Source organism: Medicago truncatula, chromosome 5 (genome assembly GCF_003473485.1).
Source record: "Medicago truncatula cultivar Jemalong A17 chromosome 5, MtrunA17r5.0-ANR, whole genome shotgun sequence".
NCBI classification, from domain to species: domain Eukaryota; kingdom Viridiplantae; phylum Streptophyta; class Magnoliopsida; order Fabales; family Fabaceae; genus Medicago; species Medicago truncatula.
In genome coordinates this window covers 37,503,275-37,528,175 of record NC_053046.1, presented here as the reverse complement: position 1 = coordinate 37,528,175, position 24,901 = coordinate 37,503,275, and the positions used below count along the sequence as shown (strand labels likewise).

Below are 24,901 nucleotides of genomic sequence, written 5' to 3'. Positions count from 1 at the left end.
ATCAAAATTTGCTTTCAGATCAATAATTTTTGTCATGATAGAATAACTCTCTTCTTCTATTATTCCTAACAATTTAAATTTAGTTTTTTGTTAATATCGCAATAGGGTGCACTACTCTATTAATATATCATTTAGGATTAACAAAAACATATTTTATAGAACATGTAGGAATGAATAATATGTTAGTATATTCACTATGGGGTTCTTTATGCTTTACAAGTATGTTTGGCCAAGCTTAATATTTATTTGTCTTCTCCTTTTAGGCAAAAGTTATGCCAATCACTAGAAAAATTCAAAATATAAGTATCTTTTGTTATAGACTTTGTCTATTGACTAAAAGGTAAAATAATCTTACATTATATATGCACATTTTTGTTTTTATTATTGGATCAATAAGACACATCATATCTCATTTAATTTGATTCAAATGGATCTACTCACTCTATTCTTAAATATAAGCAAATTTAATTTTTTAAGTTCATTCAATTAATGATGTATGTGGTACATAATATGAACCACATATATCATTAATTGAATGAACCTAAAAAATCAAATTTATTTATATTTATATTTAAGAACGGAAGGAGTATTGATCTAATGGTGAAACTTATTTGTGCACGATTTTATAAATGAAAGAATGAATGAGAATGTTCTTTCTAAAATGTCACCAAGAGCAACTTTCTCTTTTTAACTTTTTCAGTGATTTTTTTTGACACTTTTCCCCTTCAATACTTGATATTGTCATTTAAACATTAACACCCAGTTTTCTTTTTCAAGAAAAAGATACTATCACACGAATACAAATGGCAATTGGTGCTCATGGAAAGCGTCATAGTGTTTCATAATATTTTAGTTTAATATTATAAGTTGAGGGTTCGAGCTCATAATTCTATGTATTTAGTGGGTGTGAATTTGTTGGGCTCTTAAAACCAAAAAAGAAAGAGTTGAATTCAATTATATGGTTAATACCAAGAGAGCTCATTAGACGGTCAAATAAGATCATATGAACTTAATTTGTCCATGTCAGTGGTGGCTCGTTATGAGATAATGTAAACTCACACAAGTTAACATGTACGTGAAGAGTATAGTTTCCAACGTGCCATGTTAGAGTAAACTCATTCTCACTTCACGCGGTCTAAATAAAGCCTAAGGTTCGACCAAAAAAGACTAGATCTATTAGCTTGTTTGTTGGTTGCTTGTGGTATATTAATATTCAATTTAAGAAATGAAAATAAGTGGTAACATATTATATCAATTTCTTAAAAATATGGCATGGTATAGATCATATGGAATAAACAACAATTTGTTCTTCACAATGATTATATGTTTTCTAAAGAAATGAGAATTGGTTGCCATTGCCTGAAATCTTGCTTACTATGGTTAACAAACATTCCCCAATTTAACCTTTCATGTCTCAATAGTTGTTGATGACCTATTATCCTCGCAATTAGCTAGCAAAATATTATATTCTACATTTTGTGGTGATCAAGATATATTATCTTTTTTTTACGGTACAATGTATTCTTTTTTTTTTGTTCCTCTTATAGTTAGTGTCTCATTATCATTATATATATATAGTTTTTTTTATCGTATTCATCATATCTCACAAGATACTCTTAATTTGTTGTAACAAGGATGAAAACCAAGTTGTTTATCTCTTTGTGCTTCTATGCACTACTCATCTTTGTTACGGCAATTATGCCTTCCGAAGGGAAACAATGTATATATATATAAAATAGTTTACATATATGCACAATTATATTGTGTTTATTCTTTTATATTTAATAAGAAGTCTTTTATATTTGCAGCTTGTGAAACAGAAAAACCAAAGATAAATATTGTAGTACATGGATACGCAAACTGGCTAGGCAGAGGTACCGTATTGCAAGGCGGCGATAGAAACACAAACGAGTGTGTTGGTGGAAATGTCATAAACTTTCTTGACAGTCAAAAAGAGGAGGACAATGGAAACATCGTACACTTTCCCGTCATGGGAAATGCGGTAAACTCTCCTGCTGTTGGACACAAAGGTGGCGGAGGAAACGTCGTTCACTTTCCAGGCGGTGGAAAAGGGGGTGGACGTGGAAATTTGGGAGGATCCAGTGGAAATGCGGGCGGCAATGAATAGAGAAATGTGGGATATAAGTCAAGTGTAGGAAAGTGTAGTCCATACAAAACTAGTACATTTACATGTAAGATGTATTACATGTTGATACAGTATTCAATGTTGTAAGAAATGTAACACAAAGCATCAACCTTTAGTTATAGCATGAAGCAATAATATGCACCACACATAATTGAAGTATTAGACTACAACTTTCTTCTTGATTGAATAAGGAATAATAAGTTACATTCTTGCTTAAAATTTCATTTGTATTAGAAATAAAGAGTAAAAGGTCAAATATGCCTCATAAATTGTTTTGCAATCTGAAATCGGACACTTTTACCTTCTTTACATATGTTAATTACTGTAGGCAGTGGGTCGGTAAACCACACAGAAACCATGTACTGACCTTATTGCAAAATCAAGCAAATAAACTATTGTAGGAACATATACAAATCAAGACACACTATATGTTATTGTTTAATGTATTTATAGATATAAAATATATTTATCGTACAACAAAATACATAAAAAAGGCATGTTCTTAATTTTTTTAACATATATTTAATTTATATCCAAGTAATTAATGGCATGATATTAATGTAATGGCATCTGACTGCAGTGTTTTTTTTTTAAGGAAATCTGACTGCAGTGTTGTAACAAGGTTGAAAACCAAGTTGTGTTATCTCTGGGTGCTTCAATGCACTACTTCTCATCTTTGTTGTGGCAGTTATGTCCGTCCCATATTAAGTGAGTATATTACCACTACTAGAGAGTCTTGATTTTCCTACAGAATTACCTGCGGATTTTGATGACAATTCCGCATATAATCCTTTTCCTGCGGATTTTATCAAGGATTTTAGGATCCACAGAAAAAGTATATCCGCATGAAGTATTAGGTAAGTGTTTGGGAAGTGTCCTGCCCGTTAGCACTTTCTTGCGAACAAACTCGCAGGTATTTCGGCAGAAAACGACTCAGGAGAATCCGCAGGAAACAATATCAAAGTAAACAACAAACTGCAGGTAAATCCACAGGAAATTGATTGATTTATTTTAAAAAAAAAAAAATGCTCTTCATTGCATTCCAAAACGATAAAAATATAAATTATAGAAAATACAATTTCTAACCATTTAAGCAATTAGAACGAATTGGAAGTGTTGAACAAAATAATTGCTGATCAAAGATTATTTCTAAATAAATTTGACCAAAATATATGTTCTAGAGTCTCTCTCATTTACCAATATCAAGTGAGGATACTGTACTGATATGTCTAGCATGAAGGCGTCCAACATCCTAAAATATTCGGATTGTGGTTTTTTTTTTTTTTTTTTTTTAAAGGAAAATTCGGGATGTGGTTAACAAATATTCCAAAATAATAAACATACTAAGAAGATGTTTGGATTGTCTTATTTTAGCTTATCTATTGGCATAAGCACTGGTGAGATTGTTTGAGAAAACTTAAATAAACTTATTACATCTTGTTAAGTTGTTTTCAGCTTATTTACATAAATTCTCCAAGATAGCTTACGAAAGCAACTTATAACTTATACAAAAAACAAATTGACTTTATTTTATCATTTTATTCATAAGCGCTTATATTATAAGTGGTTAAGCTATATTGTAAATTAAGTTGACTCCATTACCTCATGTGTAATTTACTTCATTACCTCAGAGTTATTGAACTGCGAAGCCATGTAGGTTGGATTGAAAGAAAAAGAAAAAAAACATTTCTCTAAAAGAGTAAACCAATTGAGCAGTAACAAACTTTTGCTTTTTCACCATTTTTTTCAATGTATTTAGTGCGTGTGAATTTTGTCGTTACACTCTTGAAACCAAAAAAGAAAGAGTTGAATTCATTTATGTGGTTAATATTAAGAGAGCTTATTAGACGATCAAATAAGATCATATGAACTTAATTTGCCCATGTTAGTGTTGGCTCTTTAGGACACTCTTTTCAACATTCTCTCCAACACTCACTTTTTAATTGGCTTAAATCATGGTGGGTCTTACACTTTAAAATGGGTTCCACTTAAAGTGGTGGGTCACACATTGGTTTAAGCCAATTAGAAAGTGAGTGTTGAAAAGATAGTGCCTCTAGCATTTCTCTTAAGAGTAAACTCATTCTCACTTCGCTCTGTCTAAATAAAGCCTAAGGTTCGACCAAAAAGACTAGATATATTAGCTTGTTTGTTGGTTGCTTGTGGGTAGAGCTGTCAAATAGGCCAGTCCAGCCCAACTCGCCTTGGTTCGGTATTGGAGTGGGTCTGTCCACTTGATTGATGTGCACCAAAATTGAGCCCAATCCAATTTGTAGTGAGCTACACGGTCCAATGGGTCAGCCTAACTCGTATTTCAAAATGTATTTTTTTTTCAAAAAAAAAAATAGATGTAATAAACAATAAAGCTACATATCATATATTTTTTTAATAGAAACATATTACATAAATTATTATTCATCAAATAAATCACATGTTTTCATAAACTTAGTTAAATTTTATTTAAAACATCTATTAAATCAACATCTATAACGGATAAATAACACAAAAACATCAATACAAAAGTAGAGAGTATTTACACAACTCACAAAGTGAATCTCGGAGATAGTAAAATTCAACCATACATGATAAAACTATTTTACAAACTAATTTTTTTAGTACCCTAAAATAGAGGTGTGGTGGGTCTAAACCATTTTGAGAGTTCTACTTGTGGTATATTAATATTCAATTTAAGAAATAAAAATAAATGGTTATATATTATATCAATTTCTTAAAAATATGGCATGGTATAAATCATATGGAATAAACAACAATTTGTTCTTCGCAATGATTATCATTTTTCTAAAAAAAATATGAGAATTTGTTGCCACTGTGGTTTGCTATTTGTCATTGTCTCAATCTTGCTTACTTTGGTTAACAAACATTCCCCAATTTAACCTTTCATTACTCAATAGATGCTGATAACCAATTATCCTTGCAATTAGTTAACAAAATATTATATTCTATATTTTTTTGTTGATCAAGATATATTATCTTCTTTTTTTGTTGTACAATGTATTTTATCTACTCGTATTCTTTCTGGACCTCTTATAGTTAGCGTCTCATGATCATTATATATAGTTTTTGACTTATAGTTAGTGTCTCATGGTCATTATATATATAGTTTTTTATTGTGTTCATCATATCTCACAAGATACTTTCAATTTGTTGAAATAAGGATGAAAACCAAGTTGTTTGTCTCTGTGTGCTTCTATGCATTACTTCTCATATTTCTTGTGGCAATTATGCCTTCCGAAGGTAAACAATGTATGTACATATATATTCCTTCAAAAAAAATGTATATGTATATAGTAGTTTTCATATATGCACAGTTGTTTTATTCTTTTATATTTAATAAGAAGTCTTTTATATTTGTAGCTGGTGAAACAAAAAAATCAAAGATAAATATTGGGGTACATGGATATGCAAACTGGGCAGAGGTACAATATTGCAAGGGGGCGATTGAAACTTACTTTTGGTTGAAATTTGATCTAGTTTCAAAATAGCATTAGTCTTTGCACTTTCAGTACTTTTTATTATTGGTCCTTGCATTTTTTGAAAAACTTTAAATAATATTATTATATTTTATTATCATCCTGTTCATTATTTTTATTGAGAATAATTATAAAGAAATAAAATTAAAAAAAAATCCTTTTTAAATGAACAAAAATGATTTTATAATTATTCTTTTAAAAAATAATTGGTCCACAGGATTATGTTTCTTTAACGAGATAAAAAGATTTTTTAAATTATCCTTTAAAAGATTTAATTTTATGTTTTTCTTTTATTTTTCTATTTTTTTAAATTTTTCTTAATAAAAAGCTTTAATTTTTTAATGAACAAAAATGATTTTTATCGAAAAGTACAGGGATTAATATCAAAAAGTACCGAAAGTGCAGGGACATGATATGTTTAAATCAAAAAATAATGAATAAAATAATAGATAAAAAGTTGATTTTTTTTTTGTCTTTTGGTGTGCCATGTGGTGTGGATGATTGTTCCACGTGGCACTAGGGATGGCAATTGGACCTAGACTCGATGGATAACTGCAAAAAATACTTGCAATGGGTAGGATAAAACCCCACTTTCATGGGTCCGGGCTTGGGTCTAGATAATTACTCGTAAATTTAAATGGGTAAGGGCACGGGTAAGGTACTACACTACTCAGGCCAGCAACCCAAATATGATAAATAATTTATGTATTTTTGGTGTATAATTAATTAATTTATTTAGCTATTTAAGCCTAAATCTAAAAACAATTTAACACAGTAACCACTCCCTCATGCTGGCGTACAATTTTTGGGGGATAATATGAATGTTTTTTATTTGGCTAAATACTACGATTCATATTATTTGATGAGTTGATTTGAAAAATTTTGGACCATAGTTTTATTCCAATCGTGATGTTTTTATTGTCCTTCATAGTTAAAGTGCGAGTAATAAATGCGGAAAATGGCACTTAGGTCCCCATAGTGGTGCATCGTCGGTTTTTTTTTTAACTTGGACTTAACAAAAGGACCAATAGTAAAACTTTTAAAAGTACAGGGACCAATGCCAAAATATGGTGAAAGAGCAGGGATCAATGACATATTTACGCCTAAAAAATATTTATTTTCAAATTGGGAAGTAGAAAAATCAAATACTAACATTGGAGTTGATTGTTGTGCATACTGGTCGGGCTTAGGTGCAATCTGGAATGGCAAAAAAGGGAAAAACATTGATGGGTTTGTTGATGGAATAGAGGGTCATTGTGGAAAAGGGTATGTCGACAATACATGGAAGAAGGGGCCAGGTTGGGGAACAAGTTGGTGGTGGGGTCGCGGTGGAAAGGGTGGTAAAGGTGGAAAAGGGAGCGGTGGTGGATACAAAATACCCCTTCCCGTTGAAGGAAAAGGAGGTGGTGAAAAAGGAGGAGGTGATGGAAAGTTATAGAACTTTTCAATGGTGAATTGAATTTTTCTTTTGTGTTTGGCTTTTGTGTTTTCCTTTTTTTTCAATAAAAATTTTCTTAGATAGGCCGTATAGGATAAGGGTCTTTTAGGGTGTCAACCTATTTGGAATTTCAAAATTGTCTCTGTTCTACCTCCTGACCTATTCAAAAAAGTAAGGTATTATGTATGGAGAGGATATTTGTATAAAAAAAGAAAAGAAATGTTAACAAGTGTGATTGAGGTATTGTTTAAGTAAACGAAAGTATAACTTTTGCATTGAAAGTCTTAAATGACCTTTTGGTTTATTTTAACCACACGACAGGTGGAGCGCCACATTAGCAATATTATGGTTCAAAATTGTCCAATAGAAAGTCTAATACCATTTTATTTTCCTTAAAAAAAATTTGTTCCAATTTATTTTCAATTTTTAGGAATGTCCCGATTTATTTTTATAAGAAACTAAAAATTTCAATTTCGAACAAGTGACATGTTTTGTACTGATACTTCACGCTTAATAATGTCAATTTCGAACAGGAAAAACATTGAAATAAAGAGTAAAAAGTCAAATATGCCTCATAAACTGTTTTGCAATCTGAAATCGGACCACACAGAAACCGTGTACTGACCTTATTGCAAAATCAAGCAAATAAACTATTGTAGGAACATATACAAATCAAGACACACTATATTTTATTGTTTAATATACTTATAGATATAAAACAGAAATGTATTTGTACAACCATTTTGTCATAATTTTTGTGACAAATTTCTTTCTCATACTTACATTATATGTTTACTTTATCTCTATTGCTTTTATTTTTGTGTCAATACATGATTTTTCTTTGTAAATCTATGGTTTTTCAATAAGTTGTTAATCAAATGGTTGTTCAAATAACACACCTCATATAAAATATATTCATTGTACAAAATACATAAAAAAAAGGCATGTTTTAAATTTTTTAACGTATATTTTAGAGCATATTGCACTCACCTGCCCTTAGGTTTTATTAAAAGACACTCACTCCGTCCTCGTGAGCTTAGCTCAGTTGGTAAGGACAATGCATAATATATGCAAGGTTTGGGGGTTCGAACCCTAACCACCACAACAACAAAAAAAAGACACTCACACTCCCTCTAGTTCGGAAAAGACATTTACCTCCCTTGACTTAACATTGTTAACATGACTAACATTTTCTCTTCACACCATTGCTACTCTCGTATAATTTGCCAATTTTTTTAGTCGTGATAAAACAAACAAAATGGATGTTCCTTTAATTTGCTTATTTTTTAGTGAGGATAACAAACAAAATTGTGTTAGGAGTATCTATTAACTTGCATAAGGGACGTTCCTTGTTTGATTGAGAAAAATCAAAACACCTTTTATGCATTATCATAGAAACAACAACCATGCACTACATGTATATATTTAATTACATACTAGTCTCAAGTTCCATTGATTCGAAATACAACTTCAGTTCTATTGCTTGATGATAAGAAAAATAGATTTGACTCAGACAAATCAATAAACACTTTATGTTCCAAATTAATAAGCACCATGTCGAAGAACTTGAACAATAAATTCAGAAAATAAAATTGAAGAAGAATATCACAACAAGAAAATAAATGAAATATGAAGTTTCAAAACTCAAAAAAAGCATCAGATCATCTAAACTTCGTAGAGCTTTGAAGAGATGGTGAAGGAAACACGATAAAGAGAGCTGAAGAGATGAAGGAATACTGAAAATTGGAAAAACAATTAAATGGTTGTGTTTATTGAACTGGTGTGCTAGAGAATTTCTAAAAACTGTGGATGAAGATGAAGGGAAAGATTTTGGTAAGCAGTATAAGCACCGTGAAAAGAGACGGAAAAGTTAGTGGGAAAATAAATATTTTACGACGGTGCAAATCAAACTGAAAATTTTATAGGGACGAAAACCGGAAATGACATATATTACAAGGGTGAAAAACATTATTATCCCAATGTTTTTTAATAAAACCTCAAGGGAGGTAAGTGCAATTTGCTCTATATGTTAATTTATATCCAAGTAATGGCATGATATTAATGTAATGGCATCTGAATGCAGTGTTGTAACAAGGATGAAAACCAAGTTGTGTTATGTCTTTGTGCTTCAATGCACTACTTCTCTCATCTTTGTTGTGGCAATTATGTCGTCCGCCCCATATTAAGTGAGTATATACTATCACAACTGAAAGTCTTGGTTTTCCTACAGAATTACCTACGGAGTTTAATGAAAATTCCGCTGGTAAAACAGTTCCTGCGGATTTCATCAAGAATTTAGGTTCTCATGTAACACCTTGGGTAATTGTTTCCATAGGATTTTAGGATCCGCAAGAAGTATTAGGTCAGTGTTTGGAAGTGTCCAGCCCGTTAGCACTTTCTTGCGAATATACTTGCAGGTATTTCGGCAGCAAACTACGCAGGAGAATCCGCATGAAAGGATATCAAGTAAACAGAAAACTGCAGGTAAATCCGCGGGAAATTGATTGATTGATTTAAAATTAATAATGCTCTTCATTGCATTCCAAAACGATAAAAATATAAATTATAGAAAATATAATTTCTGACCATTTAAGCAATTAGAACGAATCAGAAGTGTAAAATAAAATAATGTTTAACAATTGCTAACACATGTTGCTTTATTGTTAAACCTCCAATACCCAATTGCTAACATCACCTAATGTACTCCCTATAACTAATAAATGATATATACTCTCAAGTACTCTTTAAGAAATCCTTCTAGGACTATCTTTAACAATTAACGATCTCTTTGAATTCCAACAAATGTGCCATAGAGGCTAATTTTTTTGTGTGGAAATCTTGCTTTCAATTTATGCTCCTCTTAGCTTATATGTTTGTAGAAGAAAAGAATGAGTTGGGCTATAAGTAGTGTTAAATAACAAGTATTTATTCAATTGAAAAATAAAAACAAATACATCCAAAAGTCCTAGCTCAACTGGCAAAATACTGAAATTGTTAGGCCGGATGCCATGACAGGGGTTCGAACCCCGGTACCTCCACTTGTGTGTGTGAATTTATAATGGCTTTGTCATTTCGTCTATCTACAAAAAAAAAAAAAAAAAATACATGTTACATCATGCTGGAAAGAAAAAAAAAAGTAATTTGATAATCTAGGGTTTCAATATCCGAGAGTTAGAGAGCTAAGTATAGGAACTTAAATTAGTGCAGGAGATGGTGTAAGAGAGCAGGATGAGGTAAGAGAAGAAAGGAATTATGCAGATAAATTGATGAGGATGATGATAAAAGGTCACACCAGCAACCATAGTAGAATGCATCATGACATGAAAAATCTATGTTTTACAGCAATTTGAAGATATGTGCAACTTACTTGTGATCCTGTTGAACAGAACTTTGTGCTCTCGAGCTTTGATACCCTTCTTCATTTACTTCTTCTACAAGAAAAATCATATTGTTATGATCAAAGATTATTTCTAAATAAATTTGACCAAAATATATGTTCTAGAGTCTCTCTCATTTACCAATATCAATTGAGGACATTGTTTTGATATGTCTAGCATGAAGTCGTCCAACATCCTACAAAATTCGGGATGTGGTTGTCACAATGTCACTATATTCCAACAAGTTAACAAATATTCCAAAATAATAAACATACTTAGAGCATGTTTGGATTGTCTTATTTTAGCTTATCTACTGGCATAAGCACTGGTGAGATTGTTAGAGAAAACTGAAATAAACAACTTATTACATCTTGTTAAGCTGTTTTCAGCTTATTTACATAAATTCTCCAAGATAGCTTATGAAAACAACTTAAAACTTATACAAAAAACAAATTGACTTTATTTTATCATTTTATTCATAAGAGCTTATATTATAAGTGGTTAAGCTATAAATTGTAAATGAAGTTGTTTATCCAAACATTGCCTAACTCCATTACCTCATGTGTAATTGACTTCATTACCTCAGAGTTATTGATCTGGGAAGCCATTGAGGTTGGATTGAAAAGAAGAAAAAAAAAAAAAAAACCGTTCTCTAAAAGAGTAAATCAATAGAACGGTAACAAACTTTTGCTTCTTAACCATTCTTTTCAATGTATTTAGTGCGTGTGAATTTCGTGCTCTTGAAACCAAAAAAGAAAGAGTTGAATTCATTTATGTGGTATATATTAAGAGAGCTCATTAGACGATCAAATAAGATCATATGAACTTAATTTGCCCATGTTAGTGTTGGCTCTTTAGAAGATAATGTAAACTCACATAAGTTAACATGATATTGGAAGAGTATAATCTCCAATATACCGCATTAAGAGTAAACTCATTCTCACTTCGCTCTGTCTAAATAAAGCCTAAGGTTCGACCAAAAAGACTAGATCTATTAGCTTGTTTGTTGGTTGCTTATGGATAGGGCTGTCAAATAGGCCAGTGTGGCCCAACTCGCCTTGGTTCGGTGAGCTAGCTCATATAATTGGATTGGAGTGGGTCGGTCCACTTGATTGATGGGCACCAAAATTGTGCCCAATCCAATTTGTAGTGAGCTACACGATCCAATGGATCAGCCCGACCCATATTTCAAAATGTTTTTTTTTTAAAAAAAAAATAGATGTAATGAACAATAAAGCTACATATAACATATTTTTTTAATAGAGATAGGTCTTTTTGAATTCTTCTATTTACCCAACACATTTTGCTCGCTCCCAACTGAAAATACCAAAATGCACCTGCGTGAGAAAACTCACGCTAGAGTTAAATTTGCATGGGTTAACTCATGTTTCGTGTTGTTTTAAAGGCAGGCAGAACCTCATTCCTCATTTCCAATCTAAAAACTCAAAAATCTCTCTCGAATCACACAAATACAAATTTCCTTCAACTTCAAATCAAACAACACTCCAATAACAAGTAAGTTTTCATAATCAAACACCATTAACCTTTTTATGTTGATATGTTAGATTTTATTGCTCTTAAATTAGATTTTTTTTAGTTTTAGGGTTTTGTTTAAATTTTGAATTTTTTTTGCAAGAAATGATACAACGTTACTGAAGTAGATAAAATAGTCACAAGGAAGGGGGTTTGAATTGTGACCCTTTAAAAATTAAACCTGTAACTTAAAATTGATTCTCAAATTTTGGACTTGGAATAGTTAAGTTAGTGAACTGACTTCAGAACGTTCTGAAGTAGTTATACAGAAACAATTTAAATATACATATGTGTTTGTGTGTGTAGTGTATACTGAAAATAAAGAGGATAGGGAAGAGAAGAAGAACACACAAAGATTTATAGTGGTTCCTCCAATGTGGGTTAGTCCACTCCTCACAATCTTGTGAGAGTTTCCACTATGATGCTTGAGATAACCTCTCAAATCCTGCACCTTACAATCTTTGTTCACCTGAACAATTACGCCAACTGTATTCTCTAAGCCTCAGCAGGCTTGCATCTTCTTGCTAAGTTACCCACTTAGACTTTTACAACTTCTGCTCAAACTATCACTTTAGTACCCCTAAAGCTAGATGAGACTTTCTTTACTTCTTGCTAAGTTACCCACTTAGACTTTTACACCTTCAGCTCAGACTAACACTTTAGTACCCCTAAAGCTAGATGAGACTTTACAAGATGTTTGGAGTTTGAATGTTTGAGAAACAAACAGAAGAAGAAGAATGGAGGGAGAAGTTTATCTTTAAAAAGATAAGAGAGATATTGATTTACACTTTTGAAGACTTCTTGGAATCTTTGTGATGATCAATATTTTTGCTAAAGCTTCAAACACTCTTATGTTGTTTTCTTGTATGCTTTGCAAAGGTGTGTGTTATGCTGAGGTCTTGATCTCTATTTATAGAGTTCTTGAGCCTTTGTAGCCGTTGGAGAGTGACCACTGGTCTTATGCCACGTGTCCTGGGACCCACCAACTTTAATTTGAAATTCTGGGCAAATTGAAATACTTCAGAATGTTGTTGCGTTCTTCATGATCTTCGTCTGGGTTCATGTGGATGAACAGTCAGATATGCATCTGGGCTTTTGCAGATGAATGTCACATGAATTTCTGGGTTGTACTTTGAAGATTTTCTTTGTACAACTTCAGAATGTTGATAGAACAGATCTTCTTTGAAATCTGTCTTGGAGCGCATGCAGGATCTCATAAAGTGGAGCTGTCACTTCACTTCCATGCTTTAGGGGATTTGGTTTGCTTTGTACAGTACCAACTCCCTTATGTATCGAGATCTTGTTGAATCAGATCTGATCTTGCTTTTGACTTTGCCTTTTGCTTTCCAACCACTGTACTGTTCATGACAGAAAAAGCATGGAGCAGGATCGAACTTTCTGAACTCAAGGGACTTCAGAATGTTGTTTTTGTTTCACTTAGGATGATTTGTAAGACTCTTATTTGATGTAATCAAATCCTAATAGTGGAACATCGATGAAGTGCAGCATGGAAAACATCTAGGATGATATTCTTAATGGAATATTCCAAATGTTTTGTACTTCAAATGTTCATAGTCTTGAATGAACATTGAAGATGCCCTTTTTGACTTTAATCAAATAAATGTCTTTATTCCTTGATTGATCTTAGTCAATGTACTTTACTGGGATTTTATTTAAGTCATGTGAACCTTGTATGTTCTTTATTTGGTTCATGAATTTTTGGGTTTGGTTCTTGATGTTCATCATGAACAACCTTCTGAACTCTGTCCAACCTTCTGAACTCTTTTTAACTTTTTGAACTCTAACTGAGTTCTTAAGTCTTTATGTCCTTTGATTCTTTGTATCTTGGTGTAACGCCCTCTTTGAATTATTTGTTTTATTCGATTATTTTTAATGAGTTTAGAATATATTTAAATGATTATGTGATTTATTAAGTGGCTTATTTTAGTATTTAATAGAATAAGATTTGAAAATAAAATAAATATTGAGATGTGGAGCTGTTTTGGAATTTAGAGGAGTTTAGTGAAAATAGAGGAAATAAGAAAAATAAAATGAGGAGAGATATAAGAAGAAAACTATGTTTAGAAACTTTTTTACGTGAAACTGCTTTTTGGAGAAAACGGGAGAAAACAAGAGAAGAGGAGAACCAAGAGAGAGAGAAGCCGCCGATCATTCATTCTAAGGTAAGGGTGAGACTAGCATTCAATTCTATTAAGTCTGTAATTCTGATGATTAAATTTAACAAGTGTAGGATTGGTTTTAGAGAATTTGAGAATTAGGGTTAAGGTGAGAAATTTGAGATTAATTGATGAAAAATGGTTTAACCTTATAGTTGTCGTTAGGTTTGAGGATTAGAGAAATTAGGGTTAGAAAAGCCAAAAATATAAGTCGTAAATACATAAGTTGTTTTATATTTGAAATTCGGGAGAGATGCTGCATAGGAATATTATTGAATCCTAGTTTTGATAAATTAATTTCGGCTATCTAATAATTTTGAATACGATTCAAAAGTTCACCGAAACTGGTGCTTTTCTGATCTCTAATTGGTTATTTGTGTCGTGATTTCTAGTTTCACAAAACATTAATTTTAACTAACGTAGTCTGATGCTAATACCTTTAGAAAGAAATATACTGCTTAACAGGCTAATGATGCTAATACATTAATCATGCATTTATTTATTTAGTGTTTTATTTATGAATTGTTGCTACATTAGTAGTTTTTTTTGGATAGAGTTGCTACACTAGTAATTATTTACGTGTCTTGGCTAATTTCAAATAGGTTATAAAGTGAGTATACTTCTAAAGGATTATGTGCATATGTATGAGCACCGAATATTTGCTGCTATTTTGGCCGAAAGAATATATTAAAATTTCATAGTAATATCTTTACAGGCATGATAGTTATATTGAAAATTATTTTATGATATTACGCGATTTTGTTCATAATTTGATGTTGTTATAATGTTATATAATTGTATATACATTACATGACTTAAGTTCGATATTATTATATCATGATGGTTTGCATACTACCTATGTTGCTGTTTGTTATTTAACTAAGCTGCATGAGTCGGTCTAAGATGTTGAAGATGATGATGTTCCAAATTATTGGATTAATATAAGAGGTCGTTGAATTAAGATGTTTAAGAGGTCGAGTCCATGCATTAGCATTCAGCGATTGGGGCTTGATGCTCCGGAAGTATAATAATACTCAAATAGCGATTAGGGCTTGATGCTCCGGGAGTATAATAATACTCAAATAGCGATTGGGGCTTGATGCTCTGGAAGTATAATAATACTCAAATAGCGATAGGGGCTTGATGCTCCGTATTGGTACCACATGCATATAAGAGGTCTAAGTTGCATAATCGAGTTGGAGTCACATTTGTCGAGTCAAGGATGTTTAAGTTGATAAGTTGTGAAGTTGTAATTGTTTATACAAACTATGATTGAAGTGCTAAATGATATAGTACTATCTATAATGAATATTAAGATGATTTGATGTTGATTAAATATAATTGTTGAATTATATGCTTAATATTATTGTTTTGTGAAATCTCACCCCTTCTGCTTGGAAATGTTGCTCTTCGTATGAGTAACTTGCAGGTGATCGAGTTTCAGTTGCTGTTGTGAGTGGATTAGCTCTCATGTGTGTCTTTAGGTGCTCTGATACGTAACGGGATGGGAACTTTGTTATTACTTTTATATTCCTTACGTATTGTTTTTGAAGATTCATGACTATGTTTTTAGATTGGATTTTTATGAGACATTTATAAAGAGACCTTAGTGGCAAAGATTGTTTTTAGTTATTGAAGAAATTCCACTGCAAAGTATTTAAGATTTTGTTATTGAATTTTAAAGGATAAATAGTTATTTATTCAGTTTATGATTTTAAGAAAAGAATGTGATATCCCGTTTATGTTGTTTACTCTGATAAATGTTTAGAAATTTTCATATTGGGAAAACGGGGTGTTACACTTGGTATGCTTTAAACTTTGTTTGTGTCTTGGTTAATCACTCAAGAACGCACAAACACCAAGAACTATCAAAGTCCATTAATCCTTTAATCACCATAGATGCCTTTAATGATTTCTTGATCCAAAGTCAAAATCATTGTCTTCATAAGATATGTTCATGTCACATCTGTTCTTGCATGTTCTTGGTGTGGACATTGATTTTTGGATTTGCTCTAATGAACCTTCTGAGCAACCTTCTGAACAACCTTTTGAACTCCTTCTGGGTTCATACATATGAACTTCAGAATGTTTCCTCTGGGTTCCTTCCTTTTTGACGGTTGTACCTTGTGCTAGACATTCTAATGTTCTTCAACACTTTGAACCTTATGAAGATTGTCTATTTATTTCCTTCAAAAACTACTTGAAGAATATAAAGGAGAAATCATTTGTTTTGACAAACAAGATGATTCTTTCTTTGAAATCCAAAAGAATATTTCTGTTCAATATTTCTTGTAACAGATGACTTTAAATATTCTTGTTTATCCATGAAATAATCCCTTATGATTTCTGGAAATATTTTGGTTTATGTTCATGATCATTATGAACTCCATTCATATGAACATTATGAACTTTAAACTTCTTATATTTAGAAGCTTTGGAAGTGTGATACTTTGAGGAGGTTCTGAGAATCTTCCTAACTTGTATGCATATTTCCTTTTATCTTGTTTACCCATGGATGATCTTCAAATCATATAACATAACACTCATTGTGAGTTTTGTCACATAACTCCAAGCACGTTGTTCTTTAGCTTGTTATGTAAGTTCTTCCATCATGATACAAGTTCTTCTATCATGATTCTTGAGCTCTGAATCTTTATGGAGATATGATATTGGTGTTTCAACTGATGATAAATTCATTCTTTCATTGTTGAGTAGATATAATGCACTTATTGACGTGAGTGGCTTCAAGCTCATCCACTTATGTGATTCCTGTTCTTTTAACAAAAACTCAAGTGCAACCATCAGTAGATTACCATTCATAAAACTTATTATTTATTTCACGAGGTTTGTTATCATTAAAACATTCATCAAAAAGATTTTTGCTTCAACAGTTACATGTAAATGACTTATATTTCTCAATTGTTTAGATGTTTGCATGTTTATGTTAGATTTTTCGCTTAAATTAGATTTTTTAAGTTTTAGGGTTTTGTTTAAATTTTGATTTTTTTTTTGCAAGAAATGATACAATGTTACATGTAAATGACTTATATTGTTTAATTGCTTAGATGTTTGCATGTTTATGTTGTAGTAATGAGTTTTAGGGTTTATGTATAATTTCGACTCCAAGTGTTTGATGAAATGTTTGAATTAGTTTTTCATTGATTGTTTAATTTTTTATGGTGTAGGTTTGAAACAATGATCGATTTGTTCAGTGTTAGCATACATTTCAACGGTAGAAATCCACAGATGTTCAAGCTTCAATACATTAATATCACGTTAAAATGTCTCAAGGATCAACTTGATGAAATCAACCAAGGACTCAACCCCGGAGACACGAGGAGGGTGGAATACATTTGGTATGAACGTCCAACATTGGACGACCGGAGAATAACGTTAAGTCGGCTAGAATTAAAGAACGTTGACGATGTGAGGAGCATGTTCTCGATTTTTTGGCACCACATCATGTTCCCGTTGATCAATGTGTTTGTCACGTTGCTGAGATCGCCTGAAGATCTTCTCAATAGTTTAATTCTGCCAGAAGATCGTGATTAGGTAGGGAATGCACCTTCCAACTACAACAATTGTCTTACCTCTGAAATTGGATAAGGTCAAACTTGTTAAACAACAACTTTGAAGCCTTCATCCGTAAATTCTATTGTTCCTTTCAAAAATTAGGTAGTGTCTTTATTTTGTTGGAATTTAAAATAAATTCTTGTTAGTTTGAAAAGTCAAAAGATTAAGAGAACACAACATGTATTCTGCATAATCAGTTATATAAGTTATGATATCAAATTCCTTCGTATAAGATTAGTGTCACAGAATTCACCTCTAAGAGGTTCCTTTGAGTTTGATCGTGCTCCTCTGTCAATTGAAACTTGTCAGTTGGCAGGGCAGTAAGATTAAACTCAAAGCAACCTCTTGGAATGCTTTCCTTTATGTGATGACTCATCTTATATGAAGGAATTCGATGTCATAACATATATAGTTGATTTTGTAGAATACATGTGTTGTGTTCTCTTCATTCTATTGACTTTTCAACGAAAGTTGCAAATCTCTACCCAAAGTATATGACACTTCAATTCTACCATTTTCTGCAAACTTTTAAGAATTTAATTTAAATCCAACATCCTGATGATACCACATATTTAGGAAGAATGTAACTAATGTATCATAGAAGAAATTAAAACTAAATAAAATTGTGTATTTTTTTAATTGATTATGTGTACTTGTGACTTTATTTTTTACATTTATTTTTTGAATTGATTTTAACTTTATTAAATACGCAACTTTATTCAAATTTATTAAATACGCAACTTTATTCAAATTTATTTAAGATGCAAATTTTATCGAATTTATTCAATACGCAACTTTATTCAAATTCACGTTGGGTTTAATTAGTGTTCGAAGACATTATATTATTTAAATGACAAAATCATAAAATAAATGTCAATGTAAATAAAAAGAAAGAAACAAAAATAGTACATATAAAATCTCATTTTATTAATAATTGATAAATTTTATTCGAATTTACTAAGTATGCTTCTTTGGTGTAAAAAGAAACCAACTTTAATTTGGGGTAAAAAGAGACCAATCTTGGGGTAAAAAGACATCAACCCTTAGGATAAATTTAAATTTGGTTCTTTTTATACCCCCAAGAAGATTCTTTTTACCTACGGTAAAAAGTTTTTGAGGTAAAACGAAGCAGATTTAGTTTTATCCTAAGGGTTGAACATTTTTTACCCTAAGTCAATTGATCTCTTTTTACCCCAATATTGGTTTCTTTTTATCCCAAAAGGGTAAAAAGTTAGAAGGAGATTTATAGGGGGAGAGAGAGTAAGGAGGAGAGAATATGAGATGATGGTGTGAGAAAATGGTGAAGGTTGGAGGGATATTTATAGGGGGAATGGTAACATAAGTTTTAACTACACTAAATGCAGTCAAAAAACGTGTAAAAGAAATGCGTAAAATGGCGTAAAATCAAGGTTGAATAATTGATCATCGTTCAAAAACGTGTTCTTGAGCTCAGACCACCGGTCAAAGCAGCGTGAGTTAACTCACGCTACCACCCAGAGGTGCGTGACTTAAGTCACGCAGGAATATAACTAGCGTGAGTTAAGTCACGCAACGTGACTTAACTCAAGCAGAGACATTTTACTATTTTCAGCTGGGAGTGAGCAAAATTTGTTGGGGAAGAGCAGAATTCGGTCTTTTTTTTCTTGCTTTTTTAATTGTTGAGACCACACTAAAATAGAGGTTTTTTGAGAGTTCTACTTGTGGTATATAAATATTCAATTTAAGAAATGAAAATAAATGGTTACATATTATATCAATTTCTTAAATTTATGGCATGGTATAGATCATATGGAATAAACAACAATTTGTTCTTCACAATGATTATCATTTTTTTAAAGAAAGATGAGAATGCGTTGCCATTGTGGTTTGCATTTTGTCATTGTCTCAATCTTGCTTGCTTTGGTTAACAAACATTCCCCAATTTAACCATTCATTACTCAATAGGTGCTGATGACCAATTATCCTCGCAATTAGTTAACAAAATATAATATTCTTTTCTTTTTTTCGATGAAGATATATTATCTTTTTTTTATGTACAATGTATTTTATCTAATTATGTTCCTTTTGATCCTCTTATAGTTAGCGTCTCATGATCATTATATATAGTTTTTGACTTATAGTTAGTGTCTCATGGTCATTATATATATAGTTTTTGACTGTGTTCATAATATCTCACAAGATACTTTCAATTTGTTGAAATAAGGATGAAAACCAAGTTGTTTGTCTCTGTGTGCTTCTATGCATTACTTCTCATATTTCTTGTGGCAATTATGCCTTCCGAAGGTAAACAATCATGTATATATATAAAGTAGTTTTCATATATATGCACACTCGTTTTATTCTTTTATATTTAATAAGAAGTCTTTTATAATTGCAGCTGATGAAACAAATCAAAGATAAATATTATACTTTGAATGATATTATTATACTTTATTATCAACTTGTTCATTATTTTTATTGAGAATAATTATAAAGAAATAAAATTAAAAAAATCTTTTTAAATGATCAAAAATGTTATAATTATTCTTTTAAAAAATAATTGGTCCACATGATTATGCTTCTTTAATGAGAAAAAATGATTTTTTTAATTATTCATTTAAAAAATAAAATAAAAAAATCTTTAAAAAATATTTTTTATCTTTTTTAATTATTCTCAATAAAAAACTTTAATTTTTTAATGAACAAAAATTATTTTTATCAAAAAGTGTTGAGACCAATATCAAAAAGTACCGAAAGTGCAGGGTTTAATGATATTTTTAAGTCAAAAAATAAAGAATCAAATAATAGTAAAAGAGTTGGAATATTTTTTTTCTTTTAGTGTGCCATGTGGCGTGGAATCATTGGTTAACGTGGCACATCGTTAGTTTTTTTTAACTTCGACTTAACAAAAGGACCAATAATAAAACTTTTAAAAGTACAAAGACCAATGCCAAAATATGGTGAAAGTGGAGGGATCAATGGCATATTTACACATAAAAAATATTTATTTTCAGCTTGGGAAATAGAAAAATCAAAAACTAACATTTGAGTTGATTGTTGTGCATATTGGTCGGGCTTAGGTGCAATCTGGAATGGCAACAAAGGGAAAAACAATGACGGGTATGGTGATGGAATAGAGGGTCATAGTGGAAAGGAGTATGTTGACAATGCCTGGAAGAAGGAGCGAAGTTGGGGCACCGGATGGTGGGGTAGCGGTAGAAAAGGGGGTGGCGGTGGAAAGGGTGATAAAGGTGGAAAAGTGGGTGGTGGTCGATACCAATTACCCATTCCCGGTGGAGGAAAAGGAGGCGGTGGAAAAGGAGGACGTGATGGAAAGTTATAGAACTTTTCGATGGTGGATTGTATTTTTCTTTTGTCTTTGATTTTTGAGGGTTTTGGTTTGGTTGTCCCTCTTGTATATTTTTTTCCCTTTTTTACAATAGACTTTTTCTGAAGTAGGCAACAAAGGGTAAGAGTATTTTGGAGCGCCAACCTAGTTGGGATGTCGAAGTTATCTCTTGATGTCAGTCCTATCACTTGACCTATTCAAAAAAGTAAGGTATTATGTGTGGAGAGGATTTTTTTAATTAAAGAAAAATAAAATGATATCAAGTGTCATTGAGGCATTGTTTAAGTAATCGAAAGTTGTAACTTTTGCATTAAAATATGTGTATTTATTACTTTTTCATATGTTTGGTTTGTGTTTTTAAAAGAGTATTTTTTGTTTATGGTTTCCTTAGACAATGTCCTTAGGACATTTGATAATCCTAAAAAAAAATGTATGGAGAGGATTTGTGAGATCCCAAACTGTCCCGAAATATTTTTGTTGTAAAGTCCTAAATGTCCAATTGGTTTGTTTTAACCACAAAAGCTGGAGCGCCATGTTAGCCTTGTTATGATTTAAAAACGTCATATTGGAAAAAATTCAAGTTCCACATCGGATAGATAAGACTCTTGAAAGAGTTTATAAAGAGGAGTCAATCCTCACCTTGCAAGCCGGATTTGTAAGGATGAGTTAAGCCTCAAATTTCAACATGGTATCAGAGCTTGTCGAATTCAAGGGCCATCTACCTATTAACACACCAAGCCCAAAGAGTGCTGGGCGTGAGGGGGTGCATTGGGAAAATCCGGGTCCCACATTAGATAGATATTGGGGTACATGGATATGCAAACTGGCCAGGCAGAGGTACAATATTGCAAGCCGGCTATAGAAACACAAACGAGTGTGGTGGTGGTTCACTTCATTGTTTCATTGAAAGTTAATTACTATAGCTAAAACATCAATGTAAAAGTATAAAGTATATTTATCACAACTCATAATGTGAATCTCAGAGATAATAAAATTCAACAATACATAATAAAATAATTCAGTCTACATAAGTTTTAAAGGCCAACCCAAAAGCCAATGACCTAACCCCGACCGAACACCCTTGGATTGGCCCAAAAATAAAGGGTCTTTTTCGTGCTTTTTTAACTATTTGGCCCACACTAAAATAGAGGTCCGGTGGGTCTAAACCATTTTGAGAGTTCTAATTGTGGTATATTAATATTCAATTTAAGAAATGAAAATAAATGGTTGCATATTATATCAATTTCTTAAAAATATGGCATGGTATAGATCATATGGAATAAACAACAGTTTGTTCTTCGCAATGATTATCATTTTTCTAAAAATACTGAGAATTTGTTGCCATTAGGATTTGCTAGTTGTCATTATCAAGAATCTTGCTTACTTTGGTTACCAAACATTCCCCGATTTAACCTTTCATTGCTTAATAGTTGTTGATGACCAATTATCCTCGCAATTAGTTAACAAAATATTATCTTCTATTTTTGTTATCAAGATATATTATCTTTTTTTTTTTTGTTGTACAATGTATTTTATCTAATCACGTTCTTTTAGGTCCCTTATAGTTACTGTCTCATGATCATTATATTTAGTTTTTTACTTATAATTAGTGTTTCGTGATCATTATATATATATATATATATAGTTTTTGATTGTGTTCATAATATCTCACAAGATACTCTCAATTTGTTGTAATAAGGATGAAAACCAAGTTGTTTGTCTCTCTGTGCTTCTATGCACTACTACTCATATTTCTTGTGGCAATTATGCCTTCCGAAGGTAAACAATGTGTGTGTCTATATATATATATATATATATATATATATATATATATATATATATATATATATATATATATATATAATAGTTTTCATATATGCACAATCGTTTTATTCTTTTATATCTTTTATATATGCAAACTCGCTAGGCAGAGGCACCGTATTGCAAGCTCCGGCGATAGAAACACAAACGAGTGTAGTGGTAGGAATTTTTTCTTTTGTTTATATCTAATAAAAAATAGGTTAAAATAAGTGATTATTCCCTACACTTTCCCTATATTTTGACATTGGTTCCTGTACTTTTTTTTTGGCATTAGACCCTACAATTTGTAAAAGTTTTGTTATTGGTCCTTCCGTTAAATCCAAGTTAAAAAATAATAATTTAACGGTGTGCCACGTGGCACATTAAGAGACAAAAATATTAATTTTTTATTATTATTTTATTCATTATTTTTAAACGTAAAAATATCATTAGTCCATGCATTTTCAGTACTTTTTGATATTGATCCCTGCACTTTTTTTAAAACTTTGAATGATATTATTATGCTTTATCATTATCTTGTTCATTATTTTTATTGAGAATAATTATAAAGAAATAAAGAAATAAAATTGAGAATAATTATAAAGAATAATTGGTCCTTCAAAAAAATTGAGAATAATTATAAAGAAATAAAATAAAATAAATCATTTATAAATGATCAAAAATGATTTTATAATTATTCTTTTAAAAAATAATTGGTCCACATGATTATATTTCTTTAACCGTTTTTTATTGTTCGAAAAAAATGATTATATTTCTTTAATGAGAAAAAAATTATTTTTTTAATTATTATTTTAAAAATTAAAATAAAATAACTCTTTAAAAAAGAGTTTATATTTTTCTTTTAATTATTCTCAATTAAAAGCTTTAATTTTTTAATGAACAAAAATGATTTTTATCAAAAAGTGATGGAACCAATATCAAAAAGTACCGAAAGTGCAGGGATTAATGATATTTTTAAGTCAAAAAATAATGAATAAAATAAAAGTTAAAGATTTGAAATATTTTTTATCTTTTAGTGTGCCACGTGGCGTGGAATGATTGGTCAATGTGACACATTGTTAGTTTTTTTAATTTGGACTTAGCAGAAGGACCAATAGTAAAATTTTACGGAGTACAGAGATCAATGCCAAAATACGGTGAAAGTGCAGGGATCAATGAGATATTTACACATAAAAAATATTTATTTTTAGCTTGGGAAATAGAAAAATCAAATACTAACATTGGAGTTGATTGTTGTTCATACTGGTTGGGCTTAGGTGCAATCAGGAATGGCAACAAAGGGAAAAACAATGACGGGTGTGGTGATGGAATAGAGGGTCATTGTGGAAAAGGGTATGTCGACAATTCATGGAAGATGGAGCGAAGTTGGAGCACAGGATGGTGGGGTAGCGGTGCAAAAGGGGGTGACGATGGAAAGGGTGGTAAAGGTGGAGAAGGAGGTGGTGGTGGATACAAATTACCCATTCCCGGTGGTGGAAAAGGAGGACGTAATGGAAAGTTATAGAACTTTTCGATGATGAATTGTATTTTTCTTTTGTCTTTCATTTTTGAGGGTTTTGGTTTGATTGTCCCTCTTGTATATTTTTTCCCTTTTTAATAATTGATTTTTTTTTAAGTATGCGACATAGGATAAGTGTCTTTTGGGACGTCAATCTAGTTAAGATGTTGAAGTTATCTCTTGATGGCGGTCCTACCTCTTGACCTATTTAAAAAAGTAAGGTATTATACTATTATGTGTGGAGAGGATTTTTGAATAAAAGAAAAGGGAAATGATATCAAGTGTCCTTGAGGCATTTTTTAAGAGTAAAAAGTCAAATATACCTCATAAATTGTTTGCAATCTGAAATCGAAAATTTTTACCTTCTTTACATATGTTAATTACTGTTGGCAGTGGGTTATTGGTAAACCACACAGAAACCGTGGACTGGCCTTATTGCAAAATCAAGCAAATAAACTATTGTAGGAACATATACAAATCAAGACACACTATATGTTATTGTTTAATGTACTTATAGATATA

General features: G+C 31.3%; 4 protein-coding genes across 7 annotated transcripts; all 4 read left to right on the top strand.

Annotated features, from left to right (window-relative positions):
- The first annotated feature begins 1,635 nt into the window (after positions 1-1,635).
- LOC25494903 (uncharacterized) lies at positions 1,636-2,415 on the top strand. The gene is made up of 2 exons (XM_013598815.3): positions 1,636-1,720; positions 1,809-2,415. Exons 1-2 carry the CDS (start codon positions 1,636-1,638, stop codon positions 2,126-2,128), a joined length of 405 nt encoding a protein of 134 aa, XP_013454269.1. The 3' UTR covers positions 2,129-2,415.
- Positions 2,416-5,196: 2,781 nt separating this feature from the next.
- LOC11429506 (putative glycine-rich cell wall structural protein 1) lies at positions 5,197-7,316 on the top strand. 4 transcript variants are annotated; one of them, XR_003012097.2, is made up of 3 exons: positions 5,319-5,398; positions 5,519-5,580; positions 6,155-6,388. XR_003012097.2 is itself a non-coding variant. In XM_024783611.2 (2 exons), exons 1-2 carry the CDS (start codon positions 5,320-5,322, stop codon positions 7,070-7,072), a joined length of 336 nt encoding a protein of 111 aa, XP_024639379.1. In that variant the 5' UTR covers positions 5,197-5,319; the 3' UTR covers positions 7,073-7,316. The 4 variants fall into 4 exon arrangements, 2 of the variants coding, with proteins under 2 accessions (XP_024639379.1, XP_024639380.1); XM_024783611.2 differs by lacking the exons at positions 5,519-5,580; positions 6,155-6,388 and adding an exon at positions 6,825-7,316 and having other exon boundaries at positions 5,197-5,407; XM_024783612.2 differs by lacking the exons at positions 5,519-5,580; positions 6,155-6,388 and adding an exon at positions 6,825-7,316 and having other exon boundaries at positions 5,202-5,398.
- Positions 7,317-19,865: 12,549 nt separating this feature from the next.
- LOC25494902 (protein FAM98B) lies at positions 19,866-21,355 on the top strand. The gene is made up of 2 exons (XM_013598814.3): positions 19,866-20,015; positions 20,792-21,355. Exons 1-2 carry the CDS (start codon positions 19,937-19,939, stop codon positions 21,052-21,054), a joined length of 342 nt encoding a protein of 113 aa, XP_013454268.1. The 5' UTR covers positions 19,866-19,936; the 3' UTR covers positions 21,055-21,355.
- A 1,332-nt stretch (positions 21,356-22,687) lies between these two features.
- On the top strand, positions 22,688-24,504 carry LOC11419952 (eggshell protein 1). Its single transcript, XM_024783614.2, has 2 exons — positions 22,688-22,839; positions 24,138-24,504. Exons 1-2 carry the CDS (start codon positions 22,761-22,763, stop codon positions 24,383-24,385), a joined length of 327 nt encoding a protein of 108 aa, XP_024639382.1. The 5' UTR covers positions 22,688-22,760; the 3' UTR covers positions 24,386-24,504.
- The last annotated feature ends 397 nt before the right edge of the window (positions 24,505-24,901 follow it).

What these genes read in the sequence shown, in the direction of transcription:
- LOC25494903 (XM_013598815.3), top strand. Translation starts at nt 1,636, where the DNA reads ATGAAAACCAAGTTGTTTATCTCTTTGTGCTTCTATGCACTACTCATC. An exon ending in GCCTTCCGAAGGGAAACAAT is followed by an intron (nt 1,721 to 1,808) that starts GTATATATATAT and finishes TTATATTTGCAG; the next exon opens with CTTGTGAAACAGAAAAACCA.
- LOC11429506 (XM_024783611.2), top strand. Translation starts at nt 5,320, where the DNA reads ATGAAAACCAAGTTGTTTGTCTCTGTGTGCTTCTATGCATTACTTCTC. An exon ending in GCCTTCCGAAGGTAAACAAT is followed by an intron (nt 5,408 to 6,824) that starts GTATGTACATAT and finishes GGTCGGGCTTAG; the next exon opens with GTGCAATCTGGAATGGCAAA.
- LOC25494902 (XM_013598814.3), top strand. Translation starts at nt 19,937, where the DNA reads ATGAAAACCAAGTTGTTTGTCTCTGTGTGCTTCTATGCATTACTTCTC. An exon ending in GGCAATTATGCCTTCCGAAG is followed by an intron (nt 20,016 to 20,791) that starts GTAAACAATCAT and finishes GGTCGGGCTTAG; the next exon opens with GTGCAATCTGGAATGGCAAC.
- LOC11419952 (XM_024783614.2), top strand. Translation starts at nt 22,761, where the DNA reads ATGAAAACCAAGTTGTTTGTCTCTCTGTGCTTCTATGCACTACTACTC. An exon ending in GGCAATTATGCCTTCCGAAG is followed by an intron (nt 22,840 to 24,137) that starts GTAAACAATGTG and finishes GGTTGGGCTTAG; the next exon opens with GTGCAATCAGGAATGGCAAC.